Source organism: Phyllopteryx taeniolatus, chromosome 3 (assembly GCF_024500385.1).
Source record: "Phyllopteryx taeniolatus isolate TA_2022b chromosome 3, UOR_Ptae_1.2, whole genome shotgun sequence".
Lineage (NCBI taxonomy): Eukaryota > Metazoa > Chordata > Actinopteri > Syngnathiformes > Syngnathidae > Phyllopteryx > Phyllopteryx taeniolatus.
Genome location: NC_084504.1, coordinates 9,673,780 through 9,696,107, shown reverse-complemented (window position 1 = coordinate 9,696,107; position 22,328 = coordinate 9,673,780). Strand labels below are relative to the sequence as shown.

The following is a 22,328-nucleotide window of genomic DNA, read 5'->3' as shown; positions in this document are numbered from 1 at the left end:
ACACCGCTTTATCCTGGTTAGGGTCGCGGGGCGCTAGAGCCTATCCCAGCTGATTTCGAGCGAAAGGCGGACTACACCCTGAATTGGTCGCCAGTCAGTCGCAAGGCACAGTCGGCAGTCGTATTTAAAAAAAATAAATAAATGAATAATTTTTCACAAATTCTCCCACGGTATGTAAACTTATGAGCACCACTGTACATATATGCAGTCATGCGTACCCCTGTCATATTGGAATGAAAGTGTAGGCTACACCTTTTTCATAACCTAGGTGGCGGTGGCATATTGGAATTAAAGTGTACAGCTTTTTCATAACCTCTAGATGGCAGCACACATTTATAAAATGTGAAAGTTCCCATTTTCCCCTAATACCTATGTATAATGCGCAGTATTGACTTTCGACAATTTTTTGGGGAAAAAAATGCATATTATGCACAAGAAATTACAGTATCTTTGTGTTGAATCAAAATAAGACATGCAAACATCTGCTTTTACTTTGGAAAACAATGACCAACATTTTGCCTTTAAACCAGTAACTCAATCGATTTCCATTTTCTTCACTGCTTATCCTCACTAGGGTCGCAGGCTGCTGGAGCCTATCCCAATTTGTTTTTGCATTTTCTGCACTGTCAATTTGAAATAATCCTGCTTTTGAATAAAGGGATGGACATTTAAAAAATGTGTTTTTACCCGATTCATCGATTTATTGAAAAAATAATGGACAGATACAGCTTTACAGCAAATACAGAAAATACAGCTTTTTTTTTGCCACTTTTTTCTCCTATTCAATCATGACTTAATTCTGAAAAGATTGTTTTTTTCCCCCCAATTATGAATTCGGTAACATTCACCAACCAATTTTTCTGTCCTTTATTGGAGCAAGAACTGTAGTAACTTTGAACAATATCAAATTCTTTATGACTAAGGATACCTTTTTAAAAGACATGTTCCTTGTCACTCTTTAAGCACTTTTCTACTGAGAAAAACTCAGTGTACATTGGTGTGTGTTAAAGCAAGAAGCCATTAAGCCCACCCCCAGCCCTTCCCCCTAGACCCCCTCCCACTGCACCAAAATGTACACGATGTACACTAATACAGCTGGAAGGCGGCGAGGACAATCTGTTGAAGATTGCCGCACACCAGGAACGCTTCTGTTCCACCATGTGTGGCTAATGGCTACACTACGTCTGACCAATCCCGACAGGAAGTCATCCAACCCCCCCCGCTGTGTGTTTTGGCGTAACTTCATGTATACAATCGCCGACGTCATTACATGGATGTACACTGTGGCCATTTTTGTGGATGAGCTCCAAGTTAAAGTGTCTGCATTGGACAGCATCCGTGTGCAACTTTAAGCCAAAGTCTGATTGTTTCCTGCCAGATGCTGAGTTCAAAACACTTTCTCTTTCCACCCAATATGTCCCCTGTTATAATTAAAGAGCAATTTAGGACAAGTGAACACAAAATAGTCAGGGTGTTCATGTAAAATTATAAAATGAAGGCCTTGCTATGTCACTAAACCTGTTGCTCAAAAGCCTTTGAAATGTATGAGTAACGCTGCTATGTTTTCTTTGAAAATATTGATTAAAAAGTCTTTTTTTTTTTTTTTTTTGCGAAAAAAGTTTTTGTTTTAAAGTTGTACTTTTATGAGAAAAAAGTCATATTCTTCGAGATTAAATGTTTATTATTGGAGATAACCAAATTATTTTTCTAGACAAAAGTGTGTATTTTTTCAACATAAAAATGTGAAAAAAATATAAATTTTTAAAGGTTTTCAAGACAAAAAAAATACATTTTTGTCTGTTTCTGGATGAAACAAGATGTTTAAAAAATATATATATATTTATATATATATTACTCTTACAGAAGAAAGTGTTATTTTTTTACAAGGTAAAGTGTTCGTTATTAAAGACAACATTCTTTTTCTGATTATTTGTTACATACTCTTTGTTAAATGTTACTTTTTTTTAGATAAAACCTTTTTAAATAGAATAAGTAGTCATCATAATGAAGTCATTTTTCTAAAATAGTCTTAATTTTACGACAGTAGTCATATAAAATTGTATTAGAAAAAAATCTAAAGTATAAAATTGGTGAAAACAAATCTTTTCGTTCACAGTTTTCATCAGATATAAATGTATATTTTTTTTCAAAGTAAAATTATATATTTTTTAGATTAAAAAAAGCATTTTTTACTAGAATGTTATCTCACCTTAGTAGTCATATATACATAATATATATTAGACAAAATATTGATTATTAAATCAACGTAGCAAGGTAAAATAACAAATATATTTCTAGATTAAAAGCACAATTTTTTTCCAAGAAAGAAAATTCCAAGGTAAGAAGTCTTTTTTAAATCGTAATCTCATGAGTCAATAGACACTTATTTTTTGCTGCTGGAAAAATCCATAAGTTTTTACATGTGGTATTCCAAAATGAAGGCCTTATTTATCCTTAAAAATGCCACACTAATCGTTAAAGCAACAATCATTGTGTTGTCAGGATGGTCTATCGAAAATAGGATATAAAAAAAAAAAAACACAAAACATAAATATCAAAACTTAAAATGGAACAAGTTTAAAAAGTAAAATACGGTGCCAAGTATCTGTACCTTATGCTCCCACAAAGGCCTGTGGGAATGCTGGAAGTTGGCCGGTGTGATTTGCAACTTCACGCCCGGCAAAGTGAAAGTGGCACATTTTGTCTTTCCACCCAATATGTCCTCATTTACAATTCCATTTTACACTTTTAACACAAAGGGAACAAAACATACAAACTGGCCGCTACATTCAAACATTTCCAAGATGATTATTTCTCCTTTCAAAAGTGACACTTTTATTCCTGAAATCTGCCATTCTACGATCTTAAAAATGCACTAATTCTAAGGTTGAACAAAAATATAGCACATTTTTGTTCAACCTTAGAAATATACAACCAAAAATAGGACAGCATTTCTTAAAAATGACTAATATTGTGATATAATATTGAGGCCCACAGAACCTGCTCGTTGTGATCTTAAATTTGATTGACATGATCTTTGTGAAAAAAATCTGGCTTCCTTCAACCAGCAGATATCCTAAATAGAACTAAATAAATATCGATTTTAAACATCCAAATAAATATCCATTTTCTGAACCGCTTATCCTCACTAGGGTGTGGTGGCGCCTATCTCAACTGACTTCGGGTGGGAGGTGGGATACACCCTCAGAACTGTGAGGCAGATGTGCTAACCAATTGTCCACTGTGCCGCCAATCCATCCAAATAAATTAATAAATAAAATTATATGATGTTATTAACATGAAATAGGGATGTTAACTGTAATGAAATAAACTACAATTAAGCTTTAAAAGAACAAAAATATAAAATATGTAATGTATAAAATACGATTTTCCAGTGTACATAGACATTACCATCCATCCATCCACTTTCTGAGCCGCTTCTCCTCACTCGGGTCGCGGGCGTACTGGAGCCTATCCCAGCTATCATCGGGCAGGAGGCGGGGTATACCCTGAACTGGTTGCCAGCCAATCGCAGGGCACATACAAACAAACAACCATTCGCACTCACATTCACACCCACGGGCAATTTAGAGATTTCAATCAATTGGGATGTGGGAGGAAACCGGAGTGCCCGGAAAAAACCCACGCAGGCACGGACGAGGAGAACATGCAAACTCCACACAGGCGGGGCCGGGGATTGAACCCCGATCCTCAGAACTGTGAGGCAGACGCAACCAGTCGGCCACCGTGCCGCGACATTACCATATAAAGTGTATTATCTACAGTGTGCACCGTTATGCAGAATGTTAGTGTTTACTACATTGATTCTATATGGCTTTAACGCTTTCTTTGTACTACTTCAAGTGCAAATATCATCACTGATATTGTTTGGGTACATATTTTAAAATAAATGTCGTTTACATATGTAAGGTCGCGGAAATGCTGAAAGTTGATCGTGGAAAAGGTGTCGGAACAACTTTAGCTGCATGAGCTTAATTTGGCGAAAAACTAAGATCCTCTTTTCCAAACAGCGTGTGAATGTCCTTTTAAAAGCGGTAAAAATTGAGTATATACATGTATACATGCATGACTTTGTCTCTCGATATTGAGATTTAAATTTATACAGTGAGTCATCAAATGCAGCTAACTTTGTCCGGTGTGGCGTTAAAAGTGTGAGATACAGATTTGTGTACATATTTGCGCTCTGCATGATGTGATTCATATCGCAGCAACATGTTAACTGTGACTTCCTTCGGGCGCACAGAAGCTGTGTTTAAAATAAATAAATAAATAAATAAAATGCTAAATTTAGTATTATGCTTACATCAGGTGTAGAAAATAAAACAAATCTTTTTCTCCCAAAAAACTTCCTCCAAAAAAAATTTCTACCCCTAAAATATCCCCCCCTCAAAATAAAAAGAAAAAAATATTTTTCTACCCAAAACTCTTCTCCCCAAATAAATAATTTTATCCCTCAAAAATATCCCCACAAAATCTTTATTTTGAAAAAATATTCCCCTCCCAAAAATTCTTCCACCATAATTCCCCCAACAAAATATTTCCCTGTCAAAATCTTTTTCCCAACTCCCTTGAGAATCTTTACCCACTCCCAGAAAATCTAGTCCCAGCTAAAAAGTAAACTCCCCTCAAAAAAAATCTTGTTTGCCCACAAATATTTTTTCCCCTCAAAAAATATCTCCCATAAAAAAAAATTCTCACGATATAGTTCCTCCCAAAGATCCCCCCAAATCTTTTTTTCCACCCCAAAAAATTTATTTCACCCCCAGAAAATCTTGTTCCCACTAAAAAAAATACTCCACCCCTCCAGAAAATCTAATTTGCCCCCAAAATAATATCATCCCACAAATATTCTCCTCCCCAAAATGTTCCCCAAAATCTTTATTTCATCCCTAAAAATTATTGCCCCAAGAAAATCCTTGCCCCCGCAATAAATCTCATTCCCACTCTAAAAATATTTTCACCCCTTCAGAAAATCTTTTCATCCTCAGAAAATTTCCCCCACAAAGTTTTTCCTCTAAGAAATTGTCCCCCCAAATCTTTTTTCTCGCAAAAATTCGCCTGAGCCGTAGATGTGAATGAAGTGATGAATTCAATTAATCACCTAACCCTAAGACACGCTAACAAAATGTTAACACCACATCTTGAAAATTTCTGCTTCATAGCCATCCGTCGTAATAGCAAAAATGCTATTTATCTTATGTTATTATGAGCTAAAGTTAGTACACAATCTTATTAATAATGCCATTGTTTATTTATTTATTTATTTTTTTTTTACCCTTCAGTCCCAGGATGCGAGTGTCGTTCATTGTGTTCTCGGCCCAAGCTCACGTTCTCCTTCCGCTTACCGGGGATCGGTAAGTTATTGTTCTTGTGCTAGCATGTTAGCATTTCAAGCTCTAAAATGATCAAAACGAGACAGTTTTTATCCCATTTTCTTCAAAGAAAAAAACAGTGCAGTTTTAGCGGTATCTTAGGATACAAAAACACGACAACTATTTTTGTATTTCAAGGTATGAGATCGAAGAAGGCCTGGAGAAGCTGCGTGGCGTCAATCCAGCTGGCGAGACGTACATGCACGAAGGCATCAAAAAGGTGAGTGCCACCCTTTAACGCGGAGATACTTTATCAGAGTCGTAACAGCTGCGGGAAATTGCTCTGACTTTTTCCCTCATTCCACCCTGCAGGCCACGGATCAGATCCAGGAGCAGACCATCAAGTCGTCCAGCATCATCCTGGCACTGACGGACGGGAAGCTGGAAGTGTTTGTTCACGAGCTCACCGTCAAACAGGTGCCGTCCTTTGTCATCATCTTTTTCCCGGCGGTTTTCTGGATTTCACATTTCTTGTTTTGTTTTCGGGGTTCCTGCAGGCGGAGGAAGCAAGGAAGTACGGCGCTCGTGTCTACTGCGTGGGCATCAAGGACTTTGACGAGCAGCAGGTGAGAGAATAGTTTGTTTAATGCTAACATAATGCAAAACGCCATCGACAGGCTAACAGAAATGAACATTGATGTCACGGTTATTCTAAACCTTCAGACAACTGTTACTTTACAGACACGGAACAGCAACACATACAAACAGATCATACAACAATATTCACAGGCAATGGAACACTGGACACAGTGGGCTTGCTTCTTGACACAAAATGGCTGCTTTTGGAGTGGAACCAGCACTGGCACCAGCTCTGTGTGAAAAGGGGTATGAAAAAAAGAGCCTCCAGTGTACCTTGCCGCTTGAGTGAATCCCCTGACCCACTTTCATGCACCCCGCCCTGGTTTAAATGGGCCAAAATTACAGGATGTCATGTGAAACCATTAAGGGTTGCTTTTGTTGCGTCCCACCGGGAGAACACACAGACGAGGAGACACATCAAGGTTTCATTCACTCATTAAGTCAGGCAGTGCCTTCAAGGATGGTGTGAAATCCGAGCTTTTCTCACACAACAATTGAGTGGTTGTTCCAGATGTTCATAATTGATTTGTTACATTTCTACTACCGACCAGTCAACCGACCGACTTACTTAACTACCTTGCTTCCTTCCTACAAGCCAGCCTTCTTTAATACCCAAATGACCAACTGACATTTCAAACTACCTACAGTACCTACTGATCGAACAGCTGTCTTACATACTTACCTATCTACTTACTGGCAAACCAACTGCCTGACCGACCGACCGACCTACCTACCTACCTACCTACCTACCTACCGACCTACCGACCTACCAACCTACCGACCTACCTACCGACCTACCGACCAAACTAGCCACCCATTTATCTGCCTTCCTAACTAATTAATGATTGACCAACCCTCTGACAATTCTTACCTACCCTTGTAACTACTGACCTACCTAGCTACATATTGTAGCTACCTAGCTACTGACCAACCTACCCACTACCTAACTAATTACCTACCTACCGACCCATTGACCTACTGTACCTTTTTACCCATCTAATTACTGACCGACCAACTGCCCAACTTGCCTGTCCACCTACTGACCGACCAACCGACGTACCCACCCATCTAACTACCTTTTACTACCTTTGACCCATCAAAATACCTACCTACTAGGGGTGTAATGATTCATTCACTACATCAATGTATCAATTTAGAACACTTGGATCTAACATAAATTGTATGTTGAAAAACAAAATCAGAAGTAGCAGGTGAATGTACTTTTAATTCAACCTGAAGAGATGTTAGTTGGACTTTATTTTAATAAAGTGTGACTGCATTTGCCATTAATAGTTGTTTATTATATCTATAATTAATTTTACCTGATTCCGTTAAAACAAACAAAAGGAATCCAGGAAATTTCCACGGCACTGTCTAGTATTCAGGTATTTATTTCACAGTCAGACTGTCAAATTTTTGGCTAAAAAGTTTCTGAATCTATTTCAAGCCCCTAAATCGTTTTGGATTGTGTCAATATAAATGAACCAATAATGGCTACGTTGACACTGCAGGGAAATATCACCACTTTGGATTTTTTTGTTTAATCTGATCTTTTAATGTAGTCGTTTACATTACAAAAACACATGCGGTTTCTGCTGTGGAAGGAATGTGTCTGTGACATCACACACTTTGACACAAAACAGGACGTCACATTGCGCATGCGTGCAAACACGAGTCACTGTGTTGACGGAAGTAAACATCGCCCCTCTCGTAGCTCTCGTCATGACGTATTTGTTGCGATTTTGTACAACTGTAACTAACATTTTCTAATATTTATCAGTTCTAAAGCGTATTATTTTCGCCACTGACTGTTTTCTGCTCCTTCGTCCGCCATTGCCGTTTTGTGGCGTGTCTGTTTTGTCGAACAGTTGTGACATTTGTCGCCTTTTGATGACTGACAGTATAGGTCGGATGCGCGCCACGTGAGCGTCCATACTGCGCTCACGTCGGAACAAAGCTATAGTCCTTGAACCAACCACGAATCGTGATACGAATCGAATTATTGTTAAAACGAATTGTTACACTCCTACTACGTACTGATCGAACAACTAACCTATCTACTTAACAACTGATCAGCTATCTCACCTATCTACCTACCTATCAAACATCTACTTACCTATCTATCTACTTCCCAACTAACCATCTGCCCTATCTTACTATCATCTACCTACCCATCAACCTACTTAATGACCAACCAACCGACTGACTGAACGAAACCTCCAACTACAATTTTCAAATATACAGACATTATTTATGAGCAAGACTCCCATTGATTTTACCTCATAGCTAACCCAAGATATATGTTTTTAAATGTTTTATGGTAACCGGGCCCTAAGGTCAAATCAGCTTATTGTTATGCTCGCTTTCATTTCAAATATATAATTTTTTTCACCAATTAAAAAAAAAAGACAGATTCATTCGCAGCAGTTTAAGGAGTAGCAAACCCTGTAGGCCACATTTGGCCACCGTCAGTATTTCATGCGCACTGGCTCCAATACAGTGTCCTGTTCCCCCCTCGGTAACCATGGCAACCATTGGTAACCATCCCGCGCCTGTTAAGTCCGAAACAAAGGAAACATTAGTCTGCCTTTGCACCACCATCGAGCATTTGCCACAGTTGGACCATCTGCTCCGTCGCCTGCCCCCGGCTCGCTCAAAAGTGAAGGCTCAGTCCAACCCGGACCACGGCGTTCTCAAACCTTTTCTACCCCTTCCGCAGCTCGCCGACATCGCTGACACCAGGGACCAGGTGTTTCCCGTCAAAGATGGCTTCCACGCGCTCAAAGGGATCGTTAATTCCGTAAGTGGGGCCTTCTTCTGCTCGCTCTCTCTTTCTCTCTCTCTCTCTCTCTCTGTCTCTGTCTCTCTTCTGCTCTCACATTTCTGGTGTTTTATTTAAAAGTAGGAAACTGCTTATTTCCTGTACCCAACTTCACCCACGCTGCTAAAGCCTGAGTGAGGCGTCAAACTCACACACGCACACTTACACACAAAGTGCGTGTGTGAGAGCGTTTCAGTGGTGTGTGACAGATTTTCAGTGATGTGTATGTATTTGTGTGGGTGTGAGAGCGTTTCAGTAGGTGTGAGACCTTTCCAGAAGTGTGTGTGTGAGCGTTCCAATATTGTGAGTGAGCGTTTCAGTGGTGTGTGTGTGTGTGTGTGTGTGTGTGTGTGTGTGTGAGAGAGAGAGAGAGAGTGCTTTTAAGTGTTATATGTGACAGTGTATCATGGTTTGTGTATGAATGTTTTAGTATGATGTGGGAGCGATTCAGTCGTGTGAATGGGAGAATATTTCAGTAGTGATTGTGAAAGTGATTCATTAGTGTGTGAGTGTGTGTGAGTCTTTCAGTAGTTTGTGTGAACAGATCGTTTTTCAGTAGTGCGTGTGAAAGCGTTGTAGCAATGTTTCTGGGCGGATAATTTTTCAGTAGTGAGTGTGAGAGTTTCAGTTATACTGTATGTGAGTGTTTCACCGTTAGTGTGAGAGCCTTTCAGTAGTGTGAGCATTTTAATTGTGAGTTTTGTTATTTTAGCAGTGTGCCTGTTCGCTACAGTCATTTTCAGTAGTACGTGACAGTGTTTCAGTAGTGTGTGTGTTTGTCAGCATTTCAGAAGTGCTTGAGTGTTTCATGTGTTTGTGAGCTTTTAGTATTGGTAGTGCTTATTTCAGTAGTGTGTTTGTGAGATAATTTTCATAAGTGTGTGTGACTGAGAATGTTTTTTTTTGTAAGCAGATAATTTTTCGGTAATGAGTGAGAACATTTAAACATTGTATATGAGTCGATAATTTTTTTGTAAAAGAGAGCGACAGAATTTTTGCTAATGTGGCTGAGAGTGTTTCAGTAGTGTGTATGGGCTAATCATATTTTCAGTATTGAATGTGAGAGCTTTTCATTTGTGTGTAAGAGCGAATTGGGGTGCAATAAAATACAGAGTGCAACTGCATTTGGAGCACACGCACACATGGAAAATTTGTTTGCATGATGTGTTGAAGGCGAGGCCAGAAGGAACATCTGCTTGAGATGTTCCAGCTGTTTTTAGGCAAACACGGAGCTGCCACGTGTGCAGCCGGGCCGGTCGCAAGACCAAAACAGTTGTTTTTGTTGACACAATTTGTCGACCTCTCAATTGATTGGAATGCTAAACTATTTTTCCCATAGGAAATAATCGGGATGGAAATAATTTGTTCCGGGGTGGAAATGTAAACTGTGATGCTGTATGGGAAATGTCAGTCATAAAAGTAAAACAAAATATTTAAAAACTATTTAACCAGACGTAATAACAAATCACTGTCTTAACTTTAATCCCAAAGGTTTGAGGCAAAGTCATTGACATAACCCATTTGTTAAATGTTGATACAAGTCTAAAAGTTTTTTTTAATAGTGTTAATATTAAAAACAATAATAAAAATAGTCTAAACTTTAATGACAAATGACAAAAAAGATATGGAGGTGAATCGCATCCTATCATATTTTTAAATTTTGAAACATGTACAAATCTATTTAGATTTCATTTGATTATTCAATGTTTTTGTATTTATTTAAAACGGATTCTTTTTAACCTTTAATATTATTAAAGTACATTAATTTGGTTGGTTAGAATTGAATCTGCTAAATTTAGGGAAGGATTTGTTGCTGGTCATTTTAGGAAAGGTGATTGATGTAAATTTCGGAAAGGGGGGTTTCTGGCAGATTTAGGAAAAATGGGTTGCTTATATGTTTAGGAAAGAGATTTCTGGTATGTTTAGGAAAGGGGGGATTGCTGAAAAATTTAGGGCAGGGTTATTGCTGGTAAATTTACGAAAGGGGAGGTTACTTGTAAGATTAGGCTGGTCCACTGACCAAAAAGGGTCGGTCGTTTGAAAGCCGACTCAGACTCTACGCAGTCAAAGTGTCCTTGGGCAAGGCACTGAACCTTAAATTGCCTTCAGCTCGGCGTTGTAAATGAGACTGTTCTCAATTGCCTTACCAGGTTAAATAAAGGAAATTATTATTATTATAATTATTATAATAATAATACTTATTATTATTATTATTAGGAGCGGTGGTATTGCTGGCGCATGTAGGAAAGATGAGATGACTGGTACATTTTGTAAATGTGAGATTATTAGATGATTAGGAAAGTGGCTTGCTGGTATGTTTAGGAAAGGCGGATAAAAAAAAAAGGCAAGTAATTTTTAAAAAAATATTATTTTTTAAATGTAACCTATATTTAACCAGGAATAGTCCCATTGAGATTCAGAATCTCTTTTGCAAGGGAGTCCTGGCCAAAATATTGCTGGAAAGTTTAGGAAGGGGGAGGGGAAGTTTAGAGATGTGGGCATAGCTGGTACGTTACGGAAAGAGGGGTAGATGCTAAGTATTCCTGACAAATGCAGTGGGACGCTTCGATCGGACTGCTTGGTGAAGGCAAACAATCCCGACATCTTTGGTCTTTATCTCCACTCTGCCAAGGAAGTCATTATCTGGGAATAAATGCCACACTTCCTTTTTCCTGTAGCATCTCTCCATGCACCCTTGTCTTTTTTTAATGCTTCCATAGCCCGCTGTCACATTTATTTCATACACTTGGCAATAAATACATCTCACTTGTCAGATGGAAGCTGCGACCAACCTGGGATGAAAAGTGCAAGCGCGTGCTATGCTGGCTTAATATGCTTCTTTTTAACCACGCACCATTTGCATACGTTGTCCTTTGTTGATTTATTGAATCCAGGCAGTGGCACCCTCACAAGCCTCTTTAAATGTTAATGTGGCATCCACAGATTTTTTTTTTCTAAATAAAAGCCTCGGATGTAATCGCCTCGCATAATTTCCCCATAAAAGCAAGAGTAGACCACCCCCCACCCCAAGTCAGACCGGAGACGTTTCTCAGGTGTTGCACCTTAATCAGTTTTCAAAACTGACACACTCGATAACCAACCACAACTATGATGATAATGTGTCACTGGCGTCTTTCTTTGTGTGCAGATATTGAAAAGATCCTGTACAGAGATCCTGAGTGTGGAGCCCTCAAGTGTCTGTGTCAATGGTGAGTGGATTTGAACCAAGTGTTGGTGCCCATAACTCAGTAGCAGCCCTGGAAAATTGGAAAAATTCAGCCTGTTAAATTTTGATGATTTTACAGATATTTAGGAAAGGGCGGGATGCTTGCAAGTTTAGAAAAGGCGCGGTTCACTAATACGGTTAGGAAAGTGTATGTTGGTGGTATGTTTAGGAAAGGGGAGGTTGATGGTAAGGAATAAGAAATGGGGGGAATAATGGCATGTTGAGTGAAGGATGGGTCTCTAGTACATTTAAGAAAGGTTTTTTTTTTTTTTTGGTATGTTTAGGAGAAATTGGATTGCTGGTAAATTTAGGAAAGGGGAATTGCTGTTTAAGCTTTGGAAAAGGTGGTTTGTTGGTAGGTTTAGGAAAGGCAGGGTTTTCTGGTACATTTAGGAAACGGAAGATTGCTGGTAAATTTAGGAAAAGGAAGATTTGCAGTATGTGTAGAAAAAGGGGGAATTGCTGGGCAAGGACGCGGTGCTGCTAAATTTAGGTAAGGCAGGGTTTGCTGTTATCTTTAGGAAAGTTCTAGTCGCCGGTATGTTTAGGAATGAGGGGGGGGGGGGGGGGGGGGACGTTCCTGGTAAGTGTAGGAAAAGGGGGGATACTGGCATGCTCAAGGAAGGGCAGGTAACTAGTATGTTTAGGAAAAAAATTGCTGGCAAGTTTTGGAAAGGGGGCAGCGCACCCCTGGAAAGTAAAAAAACATTCAGCCCGTTAAAAGAGTTATTATACGTTAATAAAAATCAGCCCCCAACAGATGGACGTGACAATTTTTTCATGTGTCGATCATAACAGGACAGATGAAAAAAGTCTCAAGGACCCATGCCTGAAATTGAACAGGAAGTTGGCCATTTTGGTTTGGAGGGGCCCTTTGGGGTTATTCCAGGCCTCTTACTTTGATTGATTCCGACGAAGGAATCAGCCCAAATAAGTCCTAAAGCGCTCCTAAAATCTCCAAACTGTTTCCACTCCAGAGTCCTTCGACATTGTGCTGCGCGGGAATGGCTTCGCCCTGGGCCGCAGCAGCGAGAGTGTGGTGTGCAGCTTCATCGTGGACCAGCAAACCTTCAGTAAGTGTCTGTAGCCTATGTGTTCGCAAAATACCGTAACATCTTACCACACCATACTAAACTAGAATGAAACCAGATGCTTAGATACACTATATAAAGACACATGAGCTTTATTTTGTTCTCATTGTGGGACATGAAATCGGACTAAACCTTTACTGTTTTAGGTCAATTTGGATTACTAAAATTATTTATATCTTCCAAATTCTGATCCTCAGTGCCTTGCCATGTCTACACTAATAAACAATATTTGTTGTGTGTGTGTGCGTGTGCGTGTGCGTGCGTGTGTGTGTGTGTGTACGGGCGGACGTGTTTGTCCGTGTGTTTTGCATTTATATATGGGGACGACTCCTGGAAGCCGTCACCTTACTGTGGTGTAGGGGTTTGTGTGTCCCAATGATCCTCGGAGCTAAGTTGTCTGGGGCTTCAGGTAGGGTCACCCATGGCAAACAGGTCCTAGGTGAGGGACCACACAAAGCACGGCTAAATGACCCCTATGATGAAAAATATTAATGAATTAAGGTTTCCCTTGGCCGGACGCGGGTCACCGTGGCCCCCCTCTGGAGCCAGGCCTGGAGGTGGGGCTCGAAGACGACCGCCTGGTGGCCGGGCCTGCACCCATGGGGCACAGCCCGAAAGGGTAACGTGTGTCCCCCTTCCCATGGGCTCACCACCTGTGGGAGGGGCCATAGGGGTCGGGTGCAGTGTGAGCTGCGCGGTGGCCGAAGGCAGGTACCTTGGCGATCTGATCCCCGGCTACAGAAGCTGGCTCTAGGGACGTGGAATGTCACCTCTATGGCAGGGAAGGAGCCTGATCTGGTGTGTGAGGTCAAGAAGTTCCGACGAGATATAGTTGGTCCAGTCCTCTTAAGAGGGGTTGGACTCTCTTCCACTGTGGAGTTGCCCACAGTGGGAGGCGCCGAGCAGGTGTTGGATATACATATTGCCCCCTGGCTCGGCGCATGTACGTTCGCCCAAGTGGACGAGAGGATAGCCTCCCTCCGCCTTCGGCTGGGGAACGAGTCCTCACTGTTGTTTGTGCCTATGCACCAAACAGCAGTTCAGAGTATCCAACCTTTTGGGTTCCTGGAGAGCGCTCCCGCTGGGGACTCCATTGTTCTGCTGGGGGATTTCAATGCTCACGTGGGCAATGACAGTGAGACCTGACAGGATGTGATTGGGAGGAACGGCGCCCCCGATCAGAACCCGAGCGGTGTTCTGTTATTGGACTTCTGTGCTCATCACAAATTGTCCATAACGAACACCATGTTCAAGCATAAGGGTGTCCACACGTGCACTTTGCACCAGGACACCCTAGCTCGCAGTTCGATGATCGACTTTGTGGTCGTGTCATCGGACTTGCGGCCACATGTCTTAGACACTCGGGTGAAGAGAGGGGGGGAGCTGTCAACTGATCACCACCTGTTGGTGAGTTGGCTCCGATGGTGGGGGAAGATGCCGGTCCGACGTGGCAGGCCCAAACGTATTGTGAGTGTCTGCTGGGAACGTCTGGCAGAATCCCCTGTCAGAAGGAGTTTCAACTCTCACCTCCGACAGAACTTTGCTCATGTTCCGGGGGAGGCGGGGGACATTGAGTCCGAGTTGCCCATGTTCCGCGCCTCCATTGCTGAGGCGGACGACCGGAGCTGTGGCCGTAAGGTGGTCGGTGCCTGTCATGGCAGCAATCCCCGAACCCGTTGGTGGACACCAAAGGTGAGGGATGGCATCAAGCTGAAGAAGAAGTCCCATCAGGCCTTTTTGGCATGTGCGACTCCTGATCCAGCTGATGGGTATCGGCTGGCCAACTGAATGCAGCTTTGGTGGTCGCTGAAGCAAAAATTCGGGCCTGGGAGGAGTTTGGTGAGGCCATGGAGAAAGACTTCCGGACGGCTTCGAGGAAATTCTGGTCCACCATCCGGCGTCTCAGGAGTGGGAAGCAGTGCACCATCAACACTGTGTATAGTGGGGATGGGGTGCTGCTGACCTCGACTCGGGACATCGTGAGTCGGTGGGGAGAATACTTCGAAGACCTCCTCAGTTCCACCGACATGCCTTCCCATGAGGAAGCAGAGTCAGGGGTCTCTGAGGCGTGCTCTCCTATCTGTGGGGTTGAGGTCACCGTGGGGGTTAAAAAATTCTTTGGTGGCAAGGCCCTGGGGGTGGATGAAATTCGCCCGGAGTTCCGAAAGGGTATGAATGTTGTGGGGCTGTCCCGGTTGACACGCCTCTGCAACATCGCGTGGACATTGGGGACAGTGCCTCTGGATTGGCAGACTGGGGTGGTGGTCCCCCTTTTTAAGAAGGGGGACCGGCGGGTGTGTTCTCACTACAGGTGGATCACACTCCTCAGCCTCCCTGGTAAGGTCTATTCAGGGGTGCTGGAGAGGAGGGCCTGTCGGAAAGTTGAATCTCAGATTCAGGAGGAGCAGCCTGGTTTAAAAGTGGACCAGCTCTACACCCTTGGCAGGGTCCTCGAGGGTGCATGGGTGCACCGTGTCCTTCGGGGTGTCTTGTGGGGGGTGCTTCGGGAGTATGGGGTACTGAACCCCCTGATACGGGCTGGTCGTTCCCTGTACGACCGGTGTCAGAGTTTGGTTCACATTGCCAGCAGTAAGTCGGACTCGTTTCCGGTGCGGGTTGGACTCCGCCAAGTCTGCCCTTTGTCACCGATTCTGTCCGTAACTTTTATCGACAGAATTTCTAGGCGCAGCCGACGCGTAGAGAGGGTCCGGTTTGGTGGCCTCAGTACTGCATCTCTTCTTTTTGCAGATGATGTGGTTCAGTTGGCTTCATCAAGCCATGATCTCCAACTCTCACTGGAGCGGTTCGCAGCCGAGTGTGAAGCGGCTGCGATGAAAATCAGCACCTCCAAATCTGAGACCATGGTCCTCAGTCGGAAAAGGGTGGCGTGCCCTCTCCAGGTCAGGGTTGAGATCCTGCTCCAAGTGGAGGAGTTCAAGCATCTTGGGGTCTTGTTCACGAGTGAGGGAAAAATAGAACGGGAGATCGAGCGGCAGATCGGTGCAGCGTCTGCAGTGATGCAGACTTTCTATCGGTCCGTTGTGGTAAAGAAGGAGCTAAGCTGAAAGGTGAAGCTCTCAATTTACCGGTCGAGCTACGTTCCTACCCTTACCTATGGTCACGAGCTGTGGGTCGTGACCGAAAGAACAAGATCCTGGATCGAACCGGTCGAAATGAGTTTCCTCCTCAGGGTGTCCGTGCTGAGAACCTTGGTCATCCGGGAGGGGAGAGTAGAACCGCTGCTCCTTCACATTGAGAGGAGCCAGATGAGGTGGCTCGGGCATCTGATTAGGATGCCTCCTGGACGCCTCCCTGTTGAGGTGTTCCATGCATGTCCCACCGGGAGGAGACCCCGGGGACGATCCAGAACACGCTGGAGAGACTATGTCTCCCATCTGGTCTAGGCGTGCCTTGGGAGCCCCCCGGAAGAACTGGATGAAGTGGCTGGGGGTAGGGAAGTCTGGGCGTCCCTGCTAAAGCTACTGCCCCCGCGATCCGACCTCGGATTAGCAGAAGAAGATGGATGGATACATATGGGGACGAAGGGGTGGGTTGTTGTATATTTCGTTCCATTTTAATTGTCTTTTTAATCTCTGTAAACTACTTTGTGTTGCAGTTTAATGTATGAAATGTGCTATATAAATAAACTTGATCTGATAAATCCCAGAATAATGAAATATTTTCTTTTGACAGTTTTTCATTACTTTATTCAAAGTTAGAAGTTTACATACCTTTTATTAGTATTTGGTACCAATGCCTTTAAACTGTATGAGTTGGGTCAAATGTTTTGGATATTCTTCCACAAGCTTCTTACAATAGTTGACAATAATATTGGCCCATTCCTCCTGACAGAACTGGTGTAAATGAGCCAAGTTTGTAGGCCACCTTGCTTGCACATGCCTTTTCAGGTCTACCCATAAATCCATCCATCCATTTTCTACATTGCTTTTCCTCACTAGGGTCGCGGGTATGCTGGAGCCTAGCCCAGCCATCTTCGGCCGAGAGCCGGGGCACACCCCGAACTGGTCGCCAGCCAATCGCAGGGCACATAGAAACAAGCAACTATTGACACTCACATTCACACCTATGGGCAATTTAGAGTCTTCAATCAACCCACCATGGATGTTTTGGGGATGTGGGAGGAAACCGGAGTGCCCGGAGAAAACCCACGAAAGCATGGGGAGAACATGCAAACTCCACACAGTCAAGGCTGGATTTGGACCTGGGTCCTCAGAACTGTGAGGCAGCTGTGCTAACCAGTCGGCCATGCCAATAAATCTTGAATAGAATTGAGATCAGGCCCTTGCGATGGCCATTCCAAAACATCGGGCGTCATTCACTAACCGTGCGTACTCATAGAATTGTGCTTAGTGCGCGTGCATGTTTGTACTTGTTTTTGTTCATACTCTGCAAACAGATATAGCAGCTCCTCACACCAAGCATACGAACAAATAATGCAGGATAAACTTTTGAAAAAACGAAAAACCTTTCCTCAAGATGCACAAGGTATTGGAACTACAGTCATTTATAAAAACAATAATAATAACTGATGATAATAACTCAAACCTGGAATTTGGTAATGATTTGACTAATGTTCTAAATAACTGTGAAAAAGACACTTCTCATCACTTCACCCTCATTCAAGTGCTTGTACAGTATGTGCATTGTCCCCCACTGTAGCTGTCTGAATGCAGTACGACATTGTTACTCAACAAGCAGGAAATGCGAGGGGACCGATCAAAATTCCTGTTTCTGCTTGCATTTCCTAGTTTTTTCTAGGCTTCAGTATTCTTTTTAATCCCTACAATAATCTGATGAATGTTTTTCTTTTATTTTGCATGTGTAAATGTGTTGTCTATTCACACAAACACCACCGGTTGCGCGGTTGATGAGTGACGTACTCCGACCGGCATATGTCTTGAATATTTTCTGTCGCTTCCAACACTAATTTCACTAATTTTATCAACTACAAATGCCTTTTTGTTGTGCTGTAGTTCTTCCTTACTATGTATTTGAACAGTGTATGGAGTGTGTTTGTTTGTGTTATATGTATGTTTTGTGCCACATTCTCTAAATACACTTCAGAAATAATAAAAAAATGATCAGCATTATTATTATATGTTGTTGGTTTCTGTGTTCAGCAAGCTTTCAGATGATACCGACATTTTAAAAATAGGTTAAAGATTATGAAAGTTAATAAAGTTTTGGAGACAGCTCTTGTGACTTTAATCTCCGCGCATTGGTTGAGATGCATCAGATGGAGGTTCTTTTTTAGGGATGTTGGCGTAATTTATGCAGACTGCAGCTCGCAGGCATGACCCCGTCATTTAGAATGAATTCTGATTCACTAACATTCGCTCAATGGTGCAAAGAAAAAACACGGTTCATGAATCTGACGTTGATTTTGCGTATATGCTCAATTTGTGCGCACGGTGACAATATTTCTATGCATTTATTAGTGAATGAGGCCCATTGACTTTGTAATTCTTGTGACACTTTTCAACTAGTTTGGCAGTATGCTTTGGATCATTGTCCATTTGGAAGACGCAAGCTTTAACTTCCTGGCTGGTGTCTTGAGATGTTGCTTCAGTATTTTGACATAATGTTCTTTCCTCATGATGCCATCTGTTTTGTGAAGTGCACCAGTCTCTCCTGCACCGAAACAACCCCACCACTTGATGGTGCCACCCCTGTATTTCGAAGTTGGGGTGGTGTTCTCAGGCTGGCAAGCGTCCCCCTTTTTTCTCCAAACATAATTATGCTCATTGTGGCCAAACAATTACATTTTAGTTTTGTCAGACCATAGGATTTAAGGAGAATTAAGGTCTTTGTCTCTATGTGCATTTGCAAGCTGTAATCTGGCTTTTCTCTTTTGGAGTAATGGCTTCCTTTCAGAGCGGCTTCTCAGCCCAGCCAGCATCTTCACAAGGTTTTTTGCTTTTATTCTTGGGTTGATATGCACATTTTGGACCCATACACGTTCATTTCTGGGACACAGAACCTGTCTCCTTCCTGAGCGGTATGATGGTTGAACATTCCCATGGTGTTTGTACTCTCATATAATTGTTTGAACAGATGAACGTGGCAGCTTCAGGTATCTAGACATTTCACCCAAGGATGAACCAGACTTGTGGAAATCCGCAACTGTCTGTCTGATATCTTGTCTCATCTCTTTTGACTTTCCGATGATGTTACACAAAGGAGCAGTGGATTTCAGGTGTGCCTAATTCAAATACATCTACAGGTGTGTTTCTAATCAACGCAAATGTTGTCAATAAACCTGTCAGAAGCTTCCAAAGAAATGACATCATCCGGGTTTTCCCAAATTGTTTAAAGGTATAGTAATCTTACTGTATGTAAACGTTCGACTGAGAAGAAAGTAATGAAAAACTGCCTGAAAAATCCTTCGCTTATTATCATGGCATTTAGAAAATTGAAATAATTTTGGTCATCCTAAGTGACCTCAAACAGGAAAAGATTTCATGTCAGGCAGTGAAAAAGGCATATGTCTTTATTTAGTGTATGTAAACATCTGGTTTCAAATTTAAAAAGCGCTATAGAATGCAATGTGTTGTCCATCATTGTTCAATAAAACCAAAATAACAAGATATGATGAAGTACAATATGTAGTTTCTGTGTGGGTCAGCATGCTTCTTATTTTGGGCTGCAGTCTGTTTCCGCCACGTTTGGCTCTTCAGAGCTTATATTCTCAAACACCCGTTTGGCATGTGCCAATGCCAAAAAGTTATTTTCTGACTGTTGACTGAAATACTTGTGCAGCATATTTTCAGTTTTTTTTTGGTGTGTTTTTTAAAATTTATTTATATAAAGATTCAACTTGTCAACTTGTCATCAGCAGATGTCCTCTTGCGTGTCCTTTCTCAGTTCCGCCGCCCACTTGGGGAAAGGCCCGCCATTCCCTCTTTTTTTTTTTGGCTCCCCCGCATGTGTTTCTGACGACCTTTTTGATGGCGGGGGCCACGTTTTTAATTACGGACGGTTGGTGTAGCTGGGAAGGGAGGGGTGTCTCGACGGCTCTCGAACATTTGCCACATATGCCGGACAGATGCCACCGTCTTGTCTGTCACCTCGGCAGTTGGAGGGCCAAACAAACGACCTCAGTGGCCGGAGACTAGAACACACACACACGCACGCACACACACACACACACGCACGGACACACGCACGCACGGACACACGCACGCACGCACGCACGGACACACACACACAAACACATGAATCTAGACCTAACCCTAAATAGGTAAAATACTGTGATTCTGTACTATTTATGCGCCTTAAATGAGTCTGTTTCATATCGACTATTACGATTACATTACATGTTGTGTGCCTTTAAATACAGTGAATCCCCTATTATCACTAGGGAGACATTCCAGACACACTCTCAGTAGGTGAACATCCACGAAAAAGAGACGATGTAAAAATTTATTTATTTATTTATTTTTTTGCATTTGTTTTCCCCCTTACACACATGGTAAACATTTTTTTAACTTATTAAAAGACACTTTTTAAGGTATAGTAATGTAGTACCTTGACTTGTGAGTGACCCCAACTTATGAGAGTTACGGGCTGTCTCCTCCTATATACAGTGGGTACGGAAAGTATTCAGACCCCCTTAAATTTTTCACTCCTTTTAATATTGCAGCTATTTGCTAAAATCATTTAAGTGCATTTTTTCCACATTAATGTAAACACAGCACCCCATATTGACAGAAAAAAATGGAATTGTTGAAATTTTTGCAGATTTATTAAATAAGAAAAACTGAAATATCACACAGCCATAAGTATTCAGACCCTTTGCTGTGACACTCATATTTAACTCGGGTGCTGTCAATTTCTTCTGATCATCCTTGAGATGGTTCTACACCTTCATTGGAGTCCAACTGTGTTTGATTATACTGATTGGACTTGAAAGCCACACACCTGTTTATATAAGACCTTACAGCTCACAATGCATGTCAGACTAAATGAGAATAATGAGGTCAAAGGAACTGCCTGAAGAGCTCAAAGACAGAATTGTGGCAAGGCACAGATCTGGCCAAGGTTACAAAAAAATTTACAGTGCACTTAAGGTTCCTAAGAGCACAGTGGCCTTTGTAATCCTGAAATGGAAGACGTTTGGGATGATCAGCACCCTTCCTAGAGCTGGCCGTCTGGCCAAACTGAGCAAATTGGGGAGAAGAGCCTTGATGAGAGACGTAAAGAAGAACCCAAAGATCACTGTGGCTGAGCTCCAGAGATGCAGTTGGGAGATGGGCGAAAGTTCTTGAAAGTCAATGCAGCCCTCCACCAGTCGCAGCTTTATGGCAGAGTGGCCCAACGGAAGCCTCTCCTCAGTGCAAGACACATGAAAGCCCGCATGGAGTTTGCTAAAATACACCTGAAGGACTCCAAGATGGTGAGAAATAAGATTCTCTGGTCTGATGAGACCAAGATAGAAATTGTTGGCCTTAATTCTAGTAAGTGGCATGTGTGGAGAAAACCAGGCACTGCTCATCACCTGTCCAATACAGTCCCAACAGTGAAGCATGGTGGTGGCAGCATCATGCTATGGGGGTGTTTTTCAGCTCCAGGGACAGGGTGACTGGTTGCAATCGGAGAAAAGATGAATGCGGCCAAGTACAGGGATACCCTAAACAAAAGCCTTCTCCAGAGTGCTCAGAACCCCAGACTGGGCCAAAGGTTCACCTTCAGAAAAGACAATGACCCTAAACACACAGCTAAAATACCGAAGGAGTGGCTTCAGAACAACTCCGTGACTGTTTTTGAATAGCCCAGCAGGAACCCTGACTTAAACAGAATTGAGCATCTCTGGAGAGACCTGAAAATGGCTGCCACCAACATTCACCATCCAACCTGACAGAACTGGAGAGGATCTGCAAGGAGGAATGGCAGATGATCCCCAAATCCAGGTGTGAAAAACTGCATCATTCCCAAAAAGACTCATGGCTGTATTACCTCAAAAGGTTGCTTCTACTAAATACTGAGCAAAGGGTCCGAATACTTATGACTGTGTGATATTTCATTTTTTCTTTTTTAATAAATCTGCAAAAATGTCAACAATTCTGTTTTTTTCTGTCAATATGGGGTGCTGTGTGTGCATTAATGTGGGGAAAAAATTAACTTAAATTATTTTATCAAATGGCTGCAATATAACAAAGAGTGAATACTGATCTGAATACTTTCCGTACCCTGTATGT

The 22,328-nt window shown here is 42.2% G+C and overlaps 1 protein-coding gene across 4 annotated transcripts in view; it reads left to right on the top strand.

The window, feature by feature from the left end:
- The window catches only part of antxr2a (ANTXR cell adhesion molecule 2a), a 122,471-nt gene that overhangs the window by 11,686 nt on the left and 88,457 nt on the right, over positions 1 to 22,328 (top strand). For all 4 annotated transcript variants that reach the window (XM_061766884.1, XM_061766883.1, XM_061766885.1 and 1 more), the window contains 7 exons: positions 5,304 to 5,375; positions 5,532 to 5,613; positions 5,706 to 5,810; positions 5,891 to 5,959; positions 8,692 to 8,772; positions 11,942 to 12,002; positions 12,997 to 13,092. In XM_061766884.1, the coding sequence (XP_061622868.1) occupies positions 5,304 to 5,375; positions 5,532 to 5,613; positions 5,706 to 5,810; positions 5,891 to 5,959; positions 8,692 to 8,772; positions 11,942 to 12,002; positions 12,997 to 13,092 (566 nt within the window). The remainder of the gene's footprint in view (positions 1 to 5,303; positions 5,376 to 5,531; positions 5,614 to 5,705; positions 5,811 to 5,890; positions 5,960 to 8,691; positions 8,773 to 11,941; positions 12,003 to 12,996; positions 13,093 to 22,328) is intronic.